The sequence below is a fragment of the Pseudophryne corroboree genome, chromosome 2 (genome assembly GCF_028390025.1).
Source record: "Pseudophryne corroboree isolate aPseCor3 chromosome 2, aPseCor3.hap2, whole genome shotgun sequence".
Classification (NCBI taxonomy): Eukaryota; Metazoa; Chordata; class Amphibia; order Anura; family Myobatrachidae; genus Pseudophryne; species Pseudophryne corroboree.
In genome coordinates, this window is record NC_086445.1 from 702866766 (window position 1) to 702887542 (window position 20777).

General features: G+C 46.1%; 1 protein-coding gene across 7 annotated transcripts in view; it reads left to right on the top strand.

The window, feature by feature from the left end:
- The first annotated feature begins 1121 nt into the window (after positions 1–1121).
- The window catches only part of LOC135045518 (complement receptor type 1-like), a 537897-nt gene continuing 518241 nt past the window's right edge, over positions 1122–20777 (top strand). For all 7 annotated transcript variants that reach the window (XM_063955306.1, XM_063955305.1, XM_063955309.1 and 4 more), the window contains exon 1: positions 1122–1198. In XM_063955306.1, coding sequence (XP_063811376.1) covers positions 1144–1198 — 55 coding nt within the window. In that variant the 5' untranslated portion in view covers positions 1122–1143. The remainder of the gene's footprint in view (positions 1199–20777) is intronic.

Consider the following 20777-nt stretch of genomic DNA (forward strand, 5'->3'; position numbering starts at 1 on the left):
ATATACAGCAACTACAATTTTCAGTTTAACAAACCTAAAATGGTAATATGCTATGTGGTTCATGTCTATCTCTTAAAAGTTATTTGAATCTTATCACCTAAATAAGTAGCTTTTGGGTAAGGTCAGTAACACTGCTTTTATGCAAAAAGACCGAGTCACACTCAGGATTTATGCACAGGTCCTTCCCGGGTATGACCCAGTGAGACCTCTTTCAGACAGATTATCTCAATGCACCGCCTCTTCTTTATGCAGTGAATGGGTCCTGAGTAATATTGACCTGGCTCACCTGTTTACAGTGCACCGCAAGCCGTGTTGAACCCTTGCTCAACCCTGCTTGCTACCCGGGTTGAAATGCTGGGTCACTCGACCCCGGGTAATTTAAACAGGGCGCTTTCGCACTGCAGCCGATCAGGTATGAACTGCGCCGGCGCCGCAGTGCGCCGGTGCCGCAGTGCACCGGCGCATGCCAGACAGCCGACGGCCATCTCAGCCCTGCTATCGCCTCTGCCTTATTGACAGGCAGAGATGTCCACTGGGCGGGAGGGGGCGGGCCGGCGGCGTTTGGCCACCGTTTTAGGGGCATGGTCCGGGCAACGAAGGTGTGCCCGGACCGTGCGGGGGGCTGGCCATGGCGGCTGCGTGACATCACACGCAGCCACTGCGACCCTCACAGTGACAGGTACCTCCCTGCCAGCACGCAGGAGCTGCGCTGGTGGGGAGCTACTCTTCAAGCACAAAAGCCATGCCATGCTTTTGTACTTGTGCGACGGGGCAGGTCCTGACATTCGGGGCGGACTAGCCCTGTGCTGGGCGGCCCCCCGCATGTCAGGGGAGCTGATCGTAGATGTGCTAAATTTAGCACATCTACCATCAGGTCTGAATTAAGCCCATTGTCCTGAGTTGCTGCTCCTTCATGTGCAAATACCCGGGATATTTATTGCGATGTAAAAGACATATCAGAAAGTTCCCTTAACACTTCAGTTGTTACTACTCACTGTTGCACTATTCTGAATTCTGCTTGTACAGTACATCGGATGACAATTCTGTGAAATGGGAAGTCTTTCACATCAGCACTATATAATTATAGCAACCTTTTCTTTTTATAAAGCTTCTGCTTTCTTTCTCCACAGACAACTTCAACATATGCAACATTTTGGGCAGAACAAGCTTAGGAGTCGTCATTGTGATTCTTTTGCAGGTAAGCAAATCTTCATATCTGCATCTGTTATATGGTTTAATACCTAAGCTGGAAAACATGCAACTCACTGTATGCAATAGCTGGGAAGGTTTCTTGTTCGTATGCAATAGCTGGGAAGGTTTCTTGTTCAAACTTCAGAGGGTACATTTACAAATGTCAGTGAAAATTCCACACTCTATCTAAAATTGAAGTTTTCATATTTGTAATGTACAAAAAGCAACGACATCACTGATGTTTCAGTAGTGTTAATTTCAGATTAAGTTAAAATAATAAATTGAACTAATGGTTTGATTAAGAGTTATACACAAACTGGATGGTTTGCTTACAACTCCGATTGTGGGTGGCAGGAATGTGTCCATAATGGGTGCAAAGTGTACAATTCACATGTGCCCCTGAGTACAGGGCAGCCCACACCCCACACCTTGCACCTATTTCTTGAAAATGTACCTCTCCGAAGTCCCACGTCAGCAGCAGCGTTACACAAATCACCTGAAAAATGGTGCAGTAGCCATTTTCCCAGGGTTTTGCGCATGTGCAGTAGGAAAATCACCAGGAATATGGGCGCCTTGCCATTTCTCTGGAGACCTGCGTATGTGCACTAGACTCTGGCACAGCGCTAGGGTCTCCTATTGACTATAGTGTTCAGAGTCTACTGCGTTGCCTTCTAGAGAAGAGGGGGCTCAGAGGGAGGCCAATCCTGGGCCGTTTTTTCAATCCCGGGGATCGGGATTGAAATATGATCAATTCCGAATTTTCCAGGATGCCTGGGATTGAGTTGTCAATGTCCCACCCCACCCCATTATAATTTACCATCCTCTATTCAGATGGGTGGGAGGGTGTGTCCATTTACGGAGGACTGCGGTGTGGTGAGGTGTGGGCAGTCCAGGAGGCGCACGGTTTGACATCATGCTGCGGAGCGTGATCTCTGACATCATGACAATCTGCATAGTGCACACAGTCAAGGGCAGGGGGAGCCGGGCAGCACCTGAGCCTGCTGAAGAGGCTCAATACTGCCTGGCAATGAAAATAAAAGAAGGCTGGCTAATCCCGAAATCCCCGGGATTGGAAGCTCCAATCCCGGGATTGAATCCCGGCCAATTTTAGGCCTAAATCTATACATGTGCCCCCTCCTGTCTTAATATGCCCCTTGTGGGTGGACTGCATATGCACAGGACACCTTCCACGCAAGTGCAGAACAGATCCTGCATGTTGCTTGCAGTGTCCCAAGCCACAGCCTGATTGACATGCTCTGGACATTTGGTGGCATGGAAGGGGCCACGATGGGCAGCATTACTGAAAACGGGCATGTCATTCCTGTTTTCTGAAAATGCAGAGACCAGGGTCTGCATCTTTTGAACACAGATTTATTTGCTTTGGCAGCGCAGATGAGGCAGCCATCCTGAGTAATTAAAAAAAAGGGGAAATAGGGAATTTGGGCAGGGGTGTATCTAGGGGTCCGAGCATCCTGGCAAAGTAGGGGACTGGTGCCCCCCCTCCCCATATTTGAAATGGGGATGGAGCGTATGCCAAATAAAGGGCATGGCCACACAATAGTACCCCCAATTCAAATTACACCTCACAGTAGTATCTCTTACTCACAATACACCGCACAGTAATGCATACTTGCCTACTCTCCCGGAATGGCCCGGATTCTCACAAAAATCGGGTGACCCTCCCGGCCCACCGGAAGAGCAGGCAAGTCTCCCGATTTCTGTGGTCCCCCTGCCCGGCCACCCATTTAGTGAGTAAAGTGGGCGGTTTGAGCAGTCGATGATGCAATTCTTGTTGAATCGCATCATCATATCCACGCCCACTGCAGAATAATGCTGATAATATCGGCATTACACAGCTAGGGCATGGCTTAAATGACACGATACATCTCGATACCCCTATCCCACCTTCGCCCCACCCCCGTTCACCTCTGCCCTCTCTGCTCATCACTACCCTGCCCCGCCCCCTGCTGAGCCAACCTATCTGCTCTCTCCCGGAGAGAGCAGTCATAAAGTCGGTAAGTATGCAGTAATGCTGAGGCTGGAATCCCTACTGCAGACATCCCGGCCATAATTATGCTTGGGACTCCTAGGGTTAGGCTGCTGGGCAGGGGGTTATTGGGAAGGGGTAGGTTTAGAAACTACTGGGGAGGCTAGAGTAGGCTGCCAGGAGGGGGGGGGGGGGGTTGTTAAAGTAAGACACCACCAGGGTGGGTTAGGGTAAGACTGCTGGGGGTTTAGGCTATGGAGAGAGGGGTTCGGTTTATGCACCACCAAGGAGGTTTAGGGCCACCACCTGATGTCCTTCTCTGTAAACATGGGGACCAGCACACTAATGCAAAATAAGTGATTTAATCATAATAAAAATCATTAAAAGACACTCATCAATCCTTGATGGTGGCATAACAGTATGGTAAATGTCATAAACTGTACCGTGCAGTCCATTGGACGCTGTTCATGATGGCTGGGTGACTATCATGAAGCCTATTATTTGACTGAGTTTATGACATTTAGCCTACTGCTATGCCACCATCAAGTCCTGTTAAGCACATACAGTACATCTAGATAGATAGATAGATAGATAGATAGATAGATAGATAGATAGATAGATAGATAGATAGATAGATCTGGCACTCACAATCCACTTGCAGTACTATGCCCGGGTGCCATCAATAAAACAGTTCATGTGGCGGATGCGGCACTCACATCAGATCATCACATGAATCTCCTGATGAAATTTATGTAAATAAATGAAAAGTTGACAGCCAGGAGATGCCTGCGATGATCTGATGTGTGTGTGTGTGTGTGTGTGTGTATATATATATATATATATATATATATATATATGAGAGAGAGAGAGAGAGAGAGAGAGAGAGAGAGAGAGAGAGATGTGCGGCGGCACTTTTCGTGTTTTGTGTTTTTTGGTTTTGGTCCTAATTCCATTTCGTGTTTTGGTTTTTGGTTTTGGATCTAGATGATTTTTTTTAAAAAAAATCATAAAAACAGCTAAAATCACAGAATTTGGGGGTAATTTTGCTCCTACAGTATTATGAACCTCAATAACAATCATTTCCACTCATTTCCAGTCTATTCTGAACACCTCACAATATTGTTTTTAGGCATAAAAGTTGCACCGAGGTGGCTGTATGACTAAGCTAAGCGACACAAGTGTGCGGCACAAACACCTGGCCCATCTAGGAGTGGCACTGCAGTTGCAGACAAGATGGCACTATTCAAAAACTAATCCCCAAACAGCACATGATGCAAAGAAGAAAAAGAGGTGCAATTAGGTAGTTGGATGGCCAAGCTAAGCGACACAAGTGTGTGGCACAAACACCTGTCCCATCTAGAAGTGGAACTGCAGTTACAGATAGGATGGCAGATTAAAAAAATAGGCCCCAAACAGCACATGATGCAAAGAAGAAAAAGAGGTCCAATGAGGTAGCTGTATGACTAAGCTAAGCAACACAAGTGTGCGGCACAAATACCTGGCCCATCTAGGAGTGGCACTGCAGTGGCAGACAGGATGGCAGATTTAAAAAATAGGCCCCCAACAGCACATGGACATATAGAAACAAACAGCAGTGGACATATAGCAGCAGCGTATATCGTCACTGGAATTACTGATGACACAGGACACTACCACTGGTCTGATGCAGCCCAACAGGTTGTTATAATTGTTATACTGCAGCAGTGGATATATAGCAGCAGCGTATACCGTCACTTAAAATACTGATGACACAGGACACTACCACTGGTCTGATGCAGCCCAACAGGTTGTTGTAATTGTTATACTGCAGCAGTGGATATATAGCAGCAGCGTATATCGTCACTGGAATTACTGATGACACAGGACTCTACCACTGGTCTGATGCAGCCCAACAGGTTGTTATAATTGTTATACTGCAGCACTAAATATATAGCAGCAGCGTATTTCGTCACTGGAATTACTGATGATACAGGACACTACCACTGGTCTGATGCAGCCCAACAGGTTGTTATAATTGTTATACTGCAGCAGTGGATATATAGCAGCAGCGTATATCGTCAATGGAATTACTGATGACACAGGACACTACCACTGGTCTGATGCTGCCCAACAGGTTGTTATAATTGTTATACTGCAGCAGTGGATATATAGCAGCAGCGTATATCATCAAAGGAATTACTGATGACACAGGACACTACCACTGGTCTGATGCAGCCCAACAGGTTGTTATAATTGTTATACTGCAGCAGTGGATATATAGCAGCAGCGTATATCGTCACTGGAATTACTGATGACACAGGACACTACCACTGGTCTGATGCAGCCCAACAGGTTGTTAGAATTGTTATACTGCAGCAGTGAATATATAGCAGCAGCATATATCGTCATTGGAATTACTGATGACACAGGACACTACCACTTGTCTGATGTAGTACAACAGGTTGTTAGAATTGTTATACTGCAGCAGTGGATATATAGCAGCAGCGTATATTGTCACTGTAATTACTGATGACACAGGACTCTACAACTGGTCTGATGCAGCCCAACAGGTTGTTATAATTGTTATACTGCAGCAGTGGATATATAGCAGCAGCAGCAGCGTATATCGTCACTGGAATTACTGATGACACAGGACACTACCACTAGTCTGATGCAGTCCAACAGGTTGTTATAATTGTTATACTGCAGCAGTGGATATATATATATATAGCAGCAGCGTATATCGTCACTCAGGGGCATCAGAACGTTTGTCAGTTGGGGGGGGCAAGATAAAATCTCAATTTGGCGCCCCTAATTTATGGCCACCTTAGACAGGTCACTAGTACCTGTACGAAACTTTATGGAGTAGCAGTGAGTGAGTGACCCCTTATATACATTATGTCTGGTAGCTCCCTTACAATATGCCTGGTAAAGGGCCTAATTCAGATCTGATCGTAGATGTGCTAAATTTAGCACATCTACGATCAGTTTCTCAGACATGCGGGGGGACGTCCAGCATAGGGCTAGTCCACACAGCATGTCTGGCTCTCTCCCCCCCCCCGTCCCCCCCCTGCACGGGTGTGAAAGCATCGCATAGCGGTGATGATTTTGCACCTGGCTAGTGTCTCCCTTCCAACGCAGCCGCCGCGGCCCGCCCCCGCAACGGACCGGACACACCTGCGTTGTCTGGACAGCGCCCAGCCAACGGTGTTCTTACGCCGTTGGCGCGCCCTCTCCTGCCCCACAACCACCTCTGCCTGTCAATCAGGCAGAGGCGATCGCAGCCCAGAGATGCTGTCAGCATCTCACTGGGCTATCGGGGTGCGTGCGCACTCCACAAAAGGGATTCAGACTGTGATCACTGCCGCTGCAGCAATCCAGTCTGAATTACCCCCCAAGCCCCTTATATACATTTATGTCTGGTAAAGCCTCTTACACACATTATGCCTATGTAGAGTGTCCCCAGTGCCAGATATACATATGCCTCCAGAGCCAGTTATACATATGCCCCCAGATCCAGATATACATATATCCCCCCAGAGCCAGATATACATATATGACCCCAGAGCCAGATATACATATATGCCCCCCAGTGCCAGATATACATATATTCCCCCAGTGCCAGATATACATATATGCCCCCAGTGCCAGTTATACATATATGACCCCAGAGCCAGATATACATATATGCCCCCCAGTGCCAGATATACATATATTCCCCCAGTGCCAGATATACATATATGCCCCCAGTGCCAGTTATACATATATGCCCTTAGTGCCAGTTATACGTACATGCCCCCAGAGCTAGCTATACATATATGCCCCCAGTGTCAGTTATACATATATGCCCTTAGTGCCAGTTATACATATATATACCCCCAGAGCCAGATATACATATATGCCCCCAGAGCTAGCTATACATATATGCCCCCCAGTGCCAGTTATACATATATGCCCTTAGTGCCAGTTATACATATATACCCCCAGAGCCAGATATACATATATGCCCCCAGAGCTAGCTATACATGTCCCCAAAGCCAGATATACATATATGCGCCCAGTGCCAGTTATACATATTTCCCCAGTGCCAGATATACATATATACCCCAAAGCTAGATATACATACAGTATATGCCCCCAGAGCCAGTTATACATACATGCCCACTGCACACATCACTGATATATGCCCCCAGATATATATATATATATATATATATATATTTATTTATTTATTCATAAAGGCAGTTATATAAACAAGTTCCCAGTGCCAGATACATAAATGCCCCATGACCCAGTTATACATATATCCCCAGTGCAGGATATACATATATACCCCCAGAGACAGTTATACATATGTCCCCAGTGCCAGATAAACATATATGCCCCCAGAGACAGATATACAGATGTCCCCACAGTGCCAGGAACACATACCCCCATAGGACGCTGGCTGGCTGGGTGGCTGGCCGGGCGTGCGCGCGGACAAGCAGGAGGGGGCGGCCCCAGCATTTTTAGTCTCTCCCCTGCGACGTCCGCGTCCTGCCCCAGCAAAGCTTGCGCATATGTAATGAGCGGCTTGACGTCATGACGCTCAGCCGCTCATTACATATGCGTGATCAGAGCATACGGGAGGAGCAGCAGCAGCACTGACAGTCACTGTCAATGACAGTGACAGTCAATGAATTGCGGTCCGCGGCTGAAGCGCCCTTTATGTGCAGCGCCTATCTCAGCCGCGTACTGTGGCAGCAGGCGCCTCTCTCATGTTTGGGGGGAGCGAGCTGCCCCCTTGCTCCCCCCCCCCCATTCCGACACCTCTGTCGTCACTGGAATTACTGATGACACAGGACTCTACCACTGGTCTGATGCAGCCCAACAGGTTGTTAGAATTGTTATACTGCAGCAGTAAATATATAGCAGCAGCGTATACCGTCACTGGAATTACTGATGACACAGGACACTACCAATGGTCTGATGCAGCCCAACAGGTTGTTATAATTGTTATACTGCAGCAGTGGATATATATATCAGCAGCGTATATCGTCACTGGAATTACTGATGACACAGGACACTACCACTGCTTTGATGCAGCCCAACAGGTTGTTATAATTGTTATACTGCAGCAGTGGATATATAGCAGCAGCGTATATCGTCACTGGAATTACTGATGACACAGGACACTACCACTGGTCTGATGCAGCCCAACAGGTTGTTATAATTGTTATACTGCAGCAGTGGATATATAGCAGCAGCGTATATCGTCACTGGAATTACTGATTACACAGGACACTACCACTGCTCTGATGAAGCCCAACAGGTTGTTATAATTGTTATACTGCAGCAGTGGATATATAGCAGCAGCGTATATTGTCAGTGGAATTACTGATGACACAGGACACTACCACTGGTCTGATGCAGCCCAACAGGTTGTTATAATTGTTATACTGCAGCTGTAGAATAGAAATAACCAATTTTTTGCGCAATAAACACTCTGAGTGCAGCCCAGTTTTACACAAAGGGATTTCACCAAAACCCAAGGAAACAAGTGCAAAGATATAGACTGAATAAAACCAGTGGCGCAGACAGAAGGAACATGCAAAATAATATCAACAATCACAACCTGATTAGCTCATTTGGGGATGCCAATGTTGTTTTGTTAATAAATATATCCATTCTCGATATTGACCTCAAAAGAGAAAATAATTGATAGTGCAACACCGTTTAATAACAAAAGGAATCCCAATTTTTTATTTAGTCCCACTCACATGAAGGGACTTTATCATCGCATGTAATAGAATTCCACAGTGCAGCCAAGATCGTGCGTCTTTCCCGTATTCCTTTAGGTCAATACCTCGGGAGAAATATCATTAGTGCAACACTGTGAGATATTTCTTAAAAACAGTTTTAATCTCTAAAAAACACACTCACATTACACATAAAAAATATCAGCATATAGAAACATGGGTTTTTTTTCCTCACAAACAGCAGAAATGAATCCCAGAAGAAAAGTCCTGGAAGTCCACACCGATGTTAAGAGTCCCAAGTGAACCCCTCCGAGATGTCCACAGTCACAGGCACCTTGCTTAACGCGTTTCGGACCTCCAACGATTCGGGTCCTTCCTCAGAAGCATCTTCTGAGGAAGGACCCGAATCGTTGGAGGTCCGAAACGCGTTAAGCAAGGTGCCTGTGACTGTGGACATCTCGGAGGGGTTCACTTGGGACTCTTAACATCGGTGTGGACTTCCAGGACTTTTCTTCTGGGATTCATTTCTGCTGTTTGTGAGGAAAAAAAACCCATGTTTCTATATGCTGATATTTTTTATGTGTAATGTGAGTGTGTTTTTTAGAGATTAAAACTGTTTTTAAGAAATATCTCACAGTGTTGCACTAATGATATTTCTCCCGAGGTATTGACCTAAAGGAATACGGGAAAGACGCACGATCTTGGCTGCACTGTGGAATTCTATTACATGCGATGATAAAGTCCCTTCATGTGAGTGGGACTAAATAAAAAATTGGGATTCCTTTTGTTATTAAACGGTGTTGCACTATCAATTATTTTCTCTTTTGAGGTCAATATCGAGAATGGATATATTTATTAACAAAACAACATTGGCATCCCCAAATGAGCTAATCAGGTTGTGATTGTTGATATTATTTTGCATGTTCCTTCTGTCTGCCCCACTGGTTTTATTCAGTCTATATCTTTGCACTTGTTATACTGCAGCAGTGGATATATAGCAGCAGCGTATATCGTCACTGGAATTACTGATTACACAGGACACTACCACTGCTCTGATGAAGCCCAACAGGTTGTTAGAATTGTTATACTGCAGCACTGGATATATATATAGCAGCAGCGTATATTGGGGGTAATTCCAAGTTGATCGCAGCAGGACATTTTTAGCAGTTGGGCAAAACCATGTACACTGCAGGTGGGGCAGATATAACATTTGCACAGAGAGTTAGATTTGGGTGTGGTGTGTTCAATCTGCAATCTAAATTGCAGTGTAAAAATAACGCAGCCAGTATTTTCTCTGCACAAAAACAAAATAACCCACCCAAACCTAACTGTCTCTGCAAATGTTATATCTGCCCCACCTGCAGTGCACATGGTTTTGCCCAACTGCAAAAAATGTCCTGCTGCGATCAACTTGGAATTACCCCCATTGTCACTGGAATTACTGATGACACAGGACACTACCACTGCTCTGATGAAGCCCAACAGGTTGTTATAATTGTTATACTGCAGTAGTGGATATATAGCAGCAGCGTATATTGACCCTCATTCCGAGTTGTTCGCTCGCTAGCTGCTTTTAGTGTGATATGTGTAAAAGCGTACCTTGAATCTTGCGTCTGTTCCGGTCCGGCCGTCCAGTTCCTGCTGTGCGAAGCCTGTTGGAATCTGCGGAGGACACCTGTGCAGAACCTGGGCAGAAGGGACGGAGATACCCCAGTATAGACAACACCCCCCCAAATGTGAAAGGACCACTAAGGTGGGATACAGTAACAAAGATTTATTATAAACAGGGTTAGTCACTGGTCCATGTGACTTAATTCACCGCTTAGTAGAGTTCAGTGCAATTCAATAAGCCACAATACTTTTAGTCACATACTAAAAATATAACATCACATTAACACAAGAGCATTTCAGAATTTCAACACTCAGACGTCTTATACAGCTGTTTCATGAGTACGCATGCGTTATACAGACGGGTCACTAGATGGCGCTAGATTGGATATGTTCAGTTTATGCTGCTGACAAAATGTTCCAGCTATATCACTGTCCTACAGGGGGTGCTGTAGAATGAGTTTGCACTGTGCACAGTATTTGTAATCCAACGGGTGGTGCCGTGGAGCAGCTACTTGCAATGTATAGCACCAGTTTCCAATAGAGGGCGCTGTGTATTAAGTCATAGCACAGTGTAGCAAGGAGCTTCAAATAGAGGGCGCTGTGTAGTTGAAATTATGTCAGTATACAGAGGGACACAGAGCAAATGACCCAATCCTGGCACACACATGGTGCTGCAGCTCAAACAGCCTAGGAATAAATGTCACTTTGTGTTTTCCTTGCAATTGAAGTGGTAAGGGGAAGCAGGGGGTTTCACACAACCCCATCCGTCAAGGCTCTCTGGTACAGTGGCAGGCAGCCCCAAATAAATCACACATGTCCCTCTCCTTGTACATAGAGTCCTGCTGTGATCTGTCCCAAGGGGGCTGTGATGTTGAAAGCTGTCAGGGTGATCACTGTTGGTCTGGGTGCCCATACGTGGGGGGCTGTCTGGGGTGAGGTAGAGTACCTGTATTATCTGCTGCTGTTGCCAGCTCCTGCCGGTCGCTTCTCACTGCTGCTTTCAGGATGACAGCCTTCTCTCAGTGCCCAGTCTCTCCCAGCGCAGCCTGCCTCCAGACCTCCGCGTACAGCTCCTCACACCCACACACTGCATCTTGTCTCACTGCCATGCTGCTCTCTGCTCACTGCAGCCCTCCTCCCTGCTTCTCTCCCCACACACCACGGCCAATCAGAGCGCTCCCAGCTTCCCGCTCTGCAGGGATCCTGATGGAAAGCCCAGGGTCCTAGTGCTATACATATTTCTCTCCTGGGTGCCATGGTTGCTTAGCAACCAGTGTAAAAATAAGGATTTTAATTCTCACAGTGCATCTGCAGCTGGTTTAACTAGTAGACGGGTTACCCCAAACGCGGGTATCACATGTTAGCCCGCTGAAATTATACGTGTCCCCACGCATACTGTAATGGATTAAAGTCTTACACCACAGTCTTTGAACTCCCAATACATGCAAATAAATAGATGCCAACAAGTTAAACCTGAACAGTTATACATTTCTACTTTTACTCTTGTTAAATAGCTAGGGTATGTCCACCCCAGGGACCCCATCCCTTCGCCACAGGACTCCCATCCCTCTGCGGTACGGTTCTTCAATGTACATGGGTGGTACTCTATATCACGGCGTGCGATCTGCAACGAACATGTGGTGCACCTTTGCCGCATCTCATTGATCTTTGTATAGCCTGCTGTATTCTGAAGGCGAATTCTTCTCCCGTTATGGTCGTGTACTCGCTACCCATTACAGACTTCTTCTCAATGGAGTGGGTCTCAGCCTGGGTCTTGGGTTCAGACAGTGGCATAGCTGGTTCTGGACTTCTGGATTCCAAGGGCTCCACTATCTTTGCCACGGCCATGTGGACCACTGCTTCAGTGTCCCTTTTCTGGTCAGTTGCACCGGCATCTGTTTGCTCAAGATTTGCTGCACGGTAATCTGCATCTTGCCTCTTTGGGATGTACTCCCATTTTGGTTGAGGAGAAATCTGAGGCTTAATCACATTTTGAAGGCACTGCTGCACTGTCTCACTCTGACCCTTCACAACTGGTCTCTCGCTTGTTTCCAGCAGTTTCCTTTGCTTTGGGACTACTGGTTCTGGTGGTCGGGGCATCTGGTCAGGTCGAGGAGGATTGGTGTTAGGTCTACCGGCCTCACTATTACAGTCTCTTGGTTCCTCTCTGCTTCCGCTGTCCCAGTAGTCTTGCTGGTAGTAGAGTGGAGGCTTTGTATACCACGGACAACGCCAATACCGGTTACGCTCCTTGGCATGTCTATTGCCTTGCACTGGAACGCCATTAGGACCTGTGACGTTGATGGCCTTAACGCCCCTTTTTCCATTGGTCAATTCAAATTCGACCCATTCCCCGCTTCCTAGGCTTCGGAAGTACTTGTTCCGATGGGTTTTCTGAATGCCTGTATAGTGAACATATATGGTTCTCTTAGTGTCTGTTCTCCTTATGAAGCCATAGCCACGCGTTGCACTAAACCACAATACTTGGCCTGTCATCTTTCTTGTTCTGGTTCTTCGATCATCCCCACCAAATGGTACACCCATCACTCCGACTTGACTCTGCAACACCAGTCTGGGTCCTGCTTTTCTGGGTCGTTCCTCCCATGGTAGATCTACTCTCTCCACTCTTTCGGAGGTCTGTTGACATACAGTGCCTTTCGGAGCATGGAATTGATCGGTCAATCGTTGGCCCGATTCTCTTACTACGTCCCAGCGAGGACGACTCTGCCAACCTTGCTCTTGACGCCATTCTCTGTATCTATTCCTATCTTGGTCCCTGTCGAGTTCTTCTAATCTCCGGCTCATTTGGGAGAGATTCAATATCATCTCCGTTAGCCTCTGATTGAGCGTTTCCATAGGATCTGGTCCCGGTGGGGCTTGTGATTGCTGGAGAACCACTCCCACTTGGGCTAGTCCGTCTGACTTCATGGGCAGTGCGGTTTCTCTGTAGCTGTCATCTTCACTCCACTCTGAAGACGCATCTTTCACGACATTATTGCTCTGATTTTTCCCAAGGATCTGCAGCACCGTCTCTTTGAATTCAGAGAAGGAGTTCCCTGGTTGCTGTCGTCTCTCCATGCGCATTTGAGAGCGAATCGTCTCTCCTCTTGCCCCTTCTACAAACAGGTCTGTTAACGTTCTATCTATCCCTTCGACTTCTCGTTCATCCAGGGCCCGTATAGCCTTTGCAGCTTCTTGTAGGGCCAGCGCGAAGTCTCGCAGTGATTCGTCAGGTCTTTGTTTTCTCGCATAAAGGCGGCTCTTTAATTCCGCTATGGTCTCGCAGTCGAATATGGTCATCAGCTTCTTAAAGATGCCTTCGACGGTCTTCTTTTCGCTGTCTTCCCATGCTTTCACTTCCCGTAGTGCCGAATCCGTCAATTGACCCATAACGATCTCTATTTTCTGTTCTTCGGTTAGTGAGTAAAGGCAGAACATGGAGTGCATCTTGTCTTTAAATTCTTTGAATGTACTCGAACCCGGCACTTGTTTTCCTGCAAACGTTGGTAACCATGGTGCTCCAAAATAGTATGGCATAGTCAACGGTGATGCCGCCATGGTGGTCGTGTTTCCCTGTCCGGATGACGGTGGTAGCATGGGAGTAGCGGGAACCTGTGGATCAGTCATCTTGCTCGTATCCTGTTCGCGGACGCCAAATGTGATATGTGTAAAAGCTTACCTGGAATCTTGCATCTGTTCCGGTCCGGCCGTCTAGTTCCTGCTGTGTGAAGCCTGTTGGAATCTGCGGAGGACACCTGTGCAGAACATGGGCAGAAGGGACGGAGATACCCCAGTATAGGCAACACCCCCCCCCCCAAATGTGAAAGGACCACTACGGTGGGATACAGTAACAAAGATTTATTATAAACAGGGTTAGTCACTGGTCCATGTGACTTAATTCACCGCTTAGTAGAGTTCAGTGCAATTCAATAAGCCACAATACTTTTAGTCACATACTAAAAATATAACATCACATTAACACAAGAGCATTTCAGAATTTCAACACTCAGACGTCTTATACAGCTGTTTACTGAGTACGCATGCGTTATACTGACGGGTCACTAGATGGCGCTAGATTGGATATGTTCAGTTTATGCTGCTGACAAAATGTTCCAGCTATATCACTGTCCTACAGGGGGTGCTGTAGAATGAGTTTGCACTGTGCACAGTATTTGTAATCCAACGGGTGGTGCCGTGGAGCAGCTACTTGCAATGTATAGCACCAGTTTCCAATAGAGGGCGCTGTATAGTAAGTCATAGCACAGTGTAGCAAGGAGCTTCAAATAGAGGGCGCTGTGTAGTTGAAATGATGTCAGTATACAGAGGGACACAGAGCAAATGACCCAATCCTGGCACACACATGGTGCTGCAGCTCAAACAGCCTAGGAATAAATGTCACTTTGTGTTTTCCTTGCAATTGAAGTGGTAAGGGGAAGCAGGGGGTTTCACACAACCCCATCCGTCAAGGCTCTCTGGTACAGTGACAGGCAGCCCCAAATAAATCACACATGTCCCTCTCCTTGTACATAGAGTCCTGCTGTGATCTGTCCCAAGGGGGCTGTGATGTTGAAAGCTGTCAGGGTGATCACTGTTGGTCTGGGTGCCCATACGTGGGGGGCTGTCTGGGGTGAGGTAGAGTACCTGTATTATCTGCTGCTGTTGCCAGCTCCTGCCGGTCGCTTCTCACTGCTGCTTTTCAGGATGACAGCCTTCTCTCAGTGCCCAGTCTCTCCCAGCGCAGCCTGCCTCCAGACCTCCGCGTACAGCTCCTCACACCCACACACTGCATCTTGTCTCACTGCCATGCTGCTCTCTGCTCACTGCAGCCCTCCTCCCTGCTTCTCTCCCCACACACCACGGCCAATCAGAGCGCTCCCAGCTTCCCGCTCTGCAGGGATCCTGATGGAAAGCCCAGGGTCCTAGTGCTATACATATTTCTCTCCTGGGTGCCATGGTTGCTTAGCATCCAGTGTAAAAAAAAGGGTTTTAATTCTCACAGTGCATCTGCAGCTGGTTTAACTAGTAGACGGGGTACCCCAAACACGGGTATCACATTAGCAGCATTGCACACGCTAAGCCGCCACCTACTGGGAGTGTATCTTAGCTTAGCAGAATTGCGAACGAAAGATTTGCATAATTGCAAATAGAAATTTCTTTGCAGTTTCTGAGTAGCTCGGGACTTACTCTGCCACTGCGATCAGTTCAGTCAGTTTCGTTCCTGGTTTGACGTCACAAACACACCTAGCGTTCGCCCAGACATTCCCCGTTTCTCCAGCCACTCCCGCGTTTTTCCCAGAAACGGCAGCGTTTTTCCGCACACACCCATAAAACGGCCAATTTCCGCCCAGAAACACCCACTTCCTGTCAATCACACTCCGATCACCAGAACGATGAAAAATCCTCGTTATGCCGTGAGTAAAATACCTAACTTTTGAGTAAAATAACTAAGCACATGCGCTCTGCGAACCTTGCGCATGCGCAGTAAGCGACTAATCGCAATATAGCGAAACTCGGCAACGAGCGAACAACTCGGAATGACCCCCATTGTCACTGGAATTACTGATGACACAGGACTCTACCACTGATCTGATGCAGCCCAACAGGTTGTTAGAATTGTTATACTGCAGCAGTGGATATATAGCAGCAGCGTATATCGTCACTGGAATTACTGATGACACAGGATACTACCACTGCTCTGATGCAGCCCAACAAGTTGTTATAATTGTTATACTGCAGCAATGGATATATAGCAGCAGCATATACCGTCACTGGAATTACTGATGAGTGATGACACAGGACACTACCACTGGTCTGATGCAGCCCTACAGGTTGTTATAATTGTTATACTGCAGCAGTGGATATATAGCAGCAGGGTATATCGTCACTGGAATTACTGATCACACAGGACACTACCACTGGTCTGATGCAGCCCAACAGGTTGTTATAATTGTTATACTGCAGCAGTGGATATATAGCAACAGCGTATATTGTCACTGGAATTACTGATGATACAGGACACTACCATTGGTCTGATGCAGCCCAACAGGTTGTTAGAATTGTTATACTGCAGCAGTGAATATATAGCAGCAGCATATATCATCACTGGAATTACTGATGACACAGGACACTACCACTGGTCTGATGCAGCCCAACAGGTTGTTATAATTGTTATACTGCAGCAGTGGATATATATATAGCAGCAGCATATATCGTCACTGGAATTACTGATGACACAGCACACTACCACTGGTCTGATGCAGCCCAACAGGTTGTATAATTATTATACTGCAGCAGTGGATATATAGCAGCAATGTATATCATCACTGGAATTACTGATGACACAGGACTCTACCACTGGTCTGATGCAGCCCAACAGGTTGTTAGAATTGTTATACTGCAGCAGTGAATATATAGCAGCAGCGTATATCGTCACTGGAATGACTGATGACACAGGACACTACCACTGCTCTGATGCAGCCCAACAGGTTGTTATAATTGTTATACTGCAGCAGTGGATATATAGCAGCAGCGTATGCCGTCACTGGAATTACTGATGACACAGGACACTACCACTGGTCTGATGCAGCCCTACACGTTGTTATAATTGTTATACTGCAGCAGTGGATATATAGTAGCAGCGTATATCGTCACTGGAATTACTGATGACACAGGACACTACCACTGCTCTGATGCAGCCCAACAGGTTGTTATAATTGTTATACTGCAGCAGTGGATATATAGCAGCAGCGTATATCGTCACTGGAATTACTGATGACACAGGATACTACCACTGCTCTGATGCAGCCCAACAAGTTGTTATAATTGTTATACTGCAGCAATGGATATATAGCAGCAGCATATACCGTCACTGGAATTACTGATGAGTGATGACACAGGACACTACCACTGGTCTGATGCAGCCCTACAGGTTGTTATAATTGTTATACTGCAGCAGTGGATATATAGCAGCAGGGTATATCGTCACTGGAATTACTGATCACACAGGACACTACCACTGGTCTGATGCAGCCCAACAGGTTGTTATAATTGTTATACTGCAGCAGTGGATATATAGCAACAGCGTATATTGTCACTGGAATTACTGATGATACAGGACACTACCATTGGTCTGATGCAGCCCAACAGGTTGTTAGAATTGTTATACTGCAGCAGTGAATATATAGCAGCAGCATATATCATCACTGGAATTACTGATGACACAGGACACTACCACTGGTCTGATGCAGCCCAACAGGTTGTTATAATTGTTATACTGCAGCAGTGGATATATATATAGCAGCAGCATATATCGTCACTGGAATTACTGATGACACAGCACACTACCACTGGTCTGATGCAGCCCAACAGGTTGTATAATTATTATACTGCAGCAGTGGATATATAGCAGCAATGTATATCATCACTGGAATTACTGATGACACAGGACTCTACCACTGGTCTGATGCAGCCCAACAGGTTGTTAGAATTGTTATACTGCAGCAGTGAATATATAGCAGCAGCGTATATCGTCACTGGAATGACTGATGACACAGGACACTACCACTGCTCTGATGCAGCCCAACAGGTTGTTATAATTGTTATACTGCAGCAGTGGATATATAGCAGCAGCGTATGCCGTCACTGGAATTACTGATGACACAGGACACTACCACTGGTCTGATGCAGCCCTACACGTTGTTATAATTGTTATACTGCAGCAGTGGATATATAGTAGCAGCGTATATCGTCACTGGAATTACTGATGACACAGGACACTACCTCTGGTCTGATGCAGCCCAACAGGTTGTTATAATTGTTATACTGCAGCAGTGGATATATATAGCAGCAGCATATATCGTCACTGGAATTACTGATGTATATACTGGAATTACTGATATATGGCAGCAGAGAACACCAACACTGTGAATGGCTGGACTGATACAGCACAATACACTGACTACACTGGACTGGTCTGCACAACACAGCCCCTCTTTACAGCTACACTGTATATATCTGCCTGGACTGATACAGCACAATACACTGACTACACTAGACTGATTTGCACAACACAGCACCACTTTACAGCTACACTGGATATATCTGCCTGGACTGATACAGCACAATACACTGACTACACTGGACTGGTCTGCACAACACAGCACCACTTTACAGCTACACTGGATATATCTGCCTGGACTGATACAGCACAATGGGGCAGATGTATTAACCTGGAGAAGGCATAAGGAAGTGATAAACCAGTGATATGTGCAAGGTGATAAACACACCAGCCAATCCGCTCCAATATGTAAATTAAAAGTTAGGATCTGATTGGCTGGTGCCTTTACCACCTTGCACATATCACTGGTTTATCACTTCCTTATGCCTTCTCCAGGTTAATACATCTGCCTCAATACACTGACTATACTGGACTGGTCTGCACAACACAGCACCACTTTACAGCTACACTGTATATATGGACTGGACTGAACAGCACAACACTTGTTACCCCACTTTCCCGCCCCAATAAACAGACACTGAGCACACTGAATACACGTCCTCTCACTCTCCGAGGCTAGAGTGAAAATGGCAGCGATGCGCGGCTCCTTATATGGAATCCAAATCTCGCGAGAATCCGACAGCGGGATGATGACGTTTTGCCGAGTTCGAGTTTCCGAGTTATCCGGACTCGGAAGGCAAAGTTCCGGGGGGTTTGGTTCTCTGAGAACCGAACCCGCTCATCTCTAATATATATATATATGTATATATATATAACAGATGAATCAGGGCACTCTGTGGTTTTGTGTTAGAAAAGACTCAGCATACAAATGAGTTAGCTAACTCATTTGTATGCTGAGTCTTTTCTAACACAAAACCACAGAGTGCCCTGATTCGTCTGCTATTTACTGTATTGTGAGCACCGTTGGAGCTGCAACTTTTTATCAGAGTGCCGGGCAATCGCTGTGTGTATATATATATATATATATATATACACACACACACACACATACAGTATATATATATATATATATATATATATACTGTAGTGTATATATATATATATATATATATATACAAACACACACGTGCACATATATCAATAATTCACACTGTAGAGGCAGCACCCCCCATGCAGTTCCTCACCTGCAGTGTCGCCCGGAAACAACTACAGCAGCAGTAGCGGCAGCCAGTGTTATGTGAGCTGGTGTCCGGCGGTTCCGCACAGCACTACAGAAAAGAAACTTCATAAACTACAGCTCCCGGCAGCCCTTGCTGCCGAAGTTCACAGCAGCAAAGCTGCAAAGGCTGCTGGTAGCTGTAGTTTATGCAGTTTCTTTATTGTAGTGCTGTGCGGAGCCGCTGGACACCAGCTCACATAACACTGGCTGCCGCTACTGCTGCTGTAGTTGTTTCCGGGCGTCACTGCACGTGAGGAACTGCTTGGGGGGTGGGGGAGACTGGTGCTGCCTCTAAACTGTGGGACTACCCCCAGGCCGCGGGTGGCACCGCCGGGCGGCGCCCTCCTCACTTGGCGCCCCTGGTAAGTGCCATTCTGGCCAATGGGTAGATACGCCCTGGATTTGTGTGCTTCACTATGGATAGTTGCTGCCGCGCATTTGCACTTAGAGGATATATCCCGAGCATCCTAAGCACAAAGTATTTGAGGATTAAAGAGCAGTGCAGTAGGTGGTGCCACCTTCCGGGTCACTGTAAAAAAAACTATGGAATAGTAGAGGTTGAGTATCTCATATCCAAATATTCCGAAATACGGAATATTCTGAAATACGGAATTTTTTGAGTGGGAGTGAGATAGTGAAACTTTTGTTTCTGATGGCTCAATGTACACAAACTTTGTTTAATACACAAATGTATTAAAAATATTGTATTAAATGACCTTCAGGCTGTGTATATAAGGTATATGAGAAATATAAATTCATTGTGTGAATGTACACACACTTTGTTTAATGCACAAAGTTATTAAAAATATTGTCTAAAATTACCTTCAGGCTGTGTGTATAAGGTCTATATAAAACATAAATGCATTCTGTGCTTAGACTTAGGTCCTATTGCCATAATATCTCATTATGGTATGCAATTATTCCAAAATACGGAAAAATCCGATATCCAAAATACTTCTGGTCCCAAGCGTTTTGGATAAGGGATACTCAACCTGTATATATCATGCAATAAAAAACCTATTCTTATACTAGGCACCAAAGTGGACCTTGTTTAACCTTTCTTAAAGTTCTTGTCAATGTTCATGTATGTTTTTT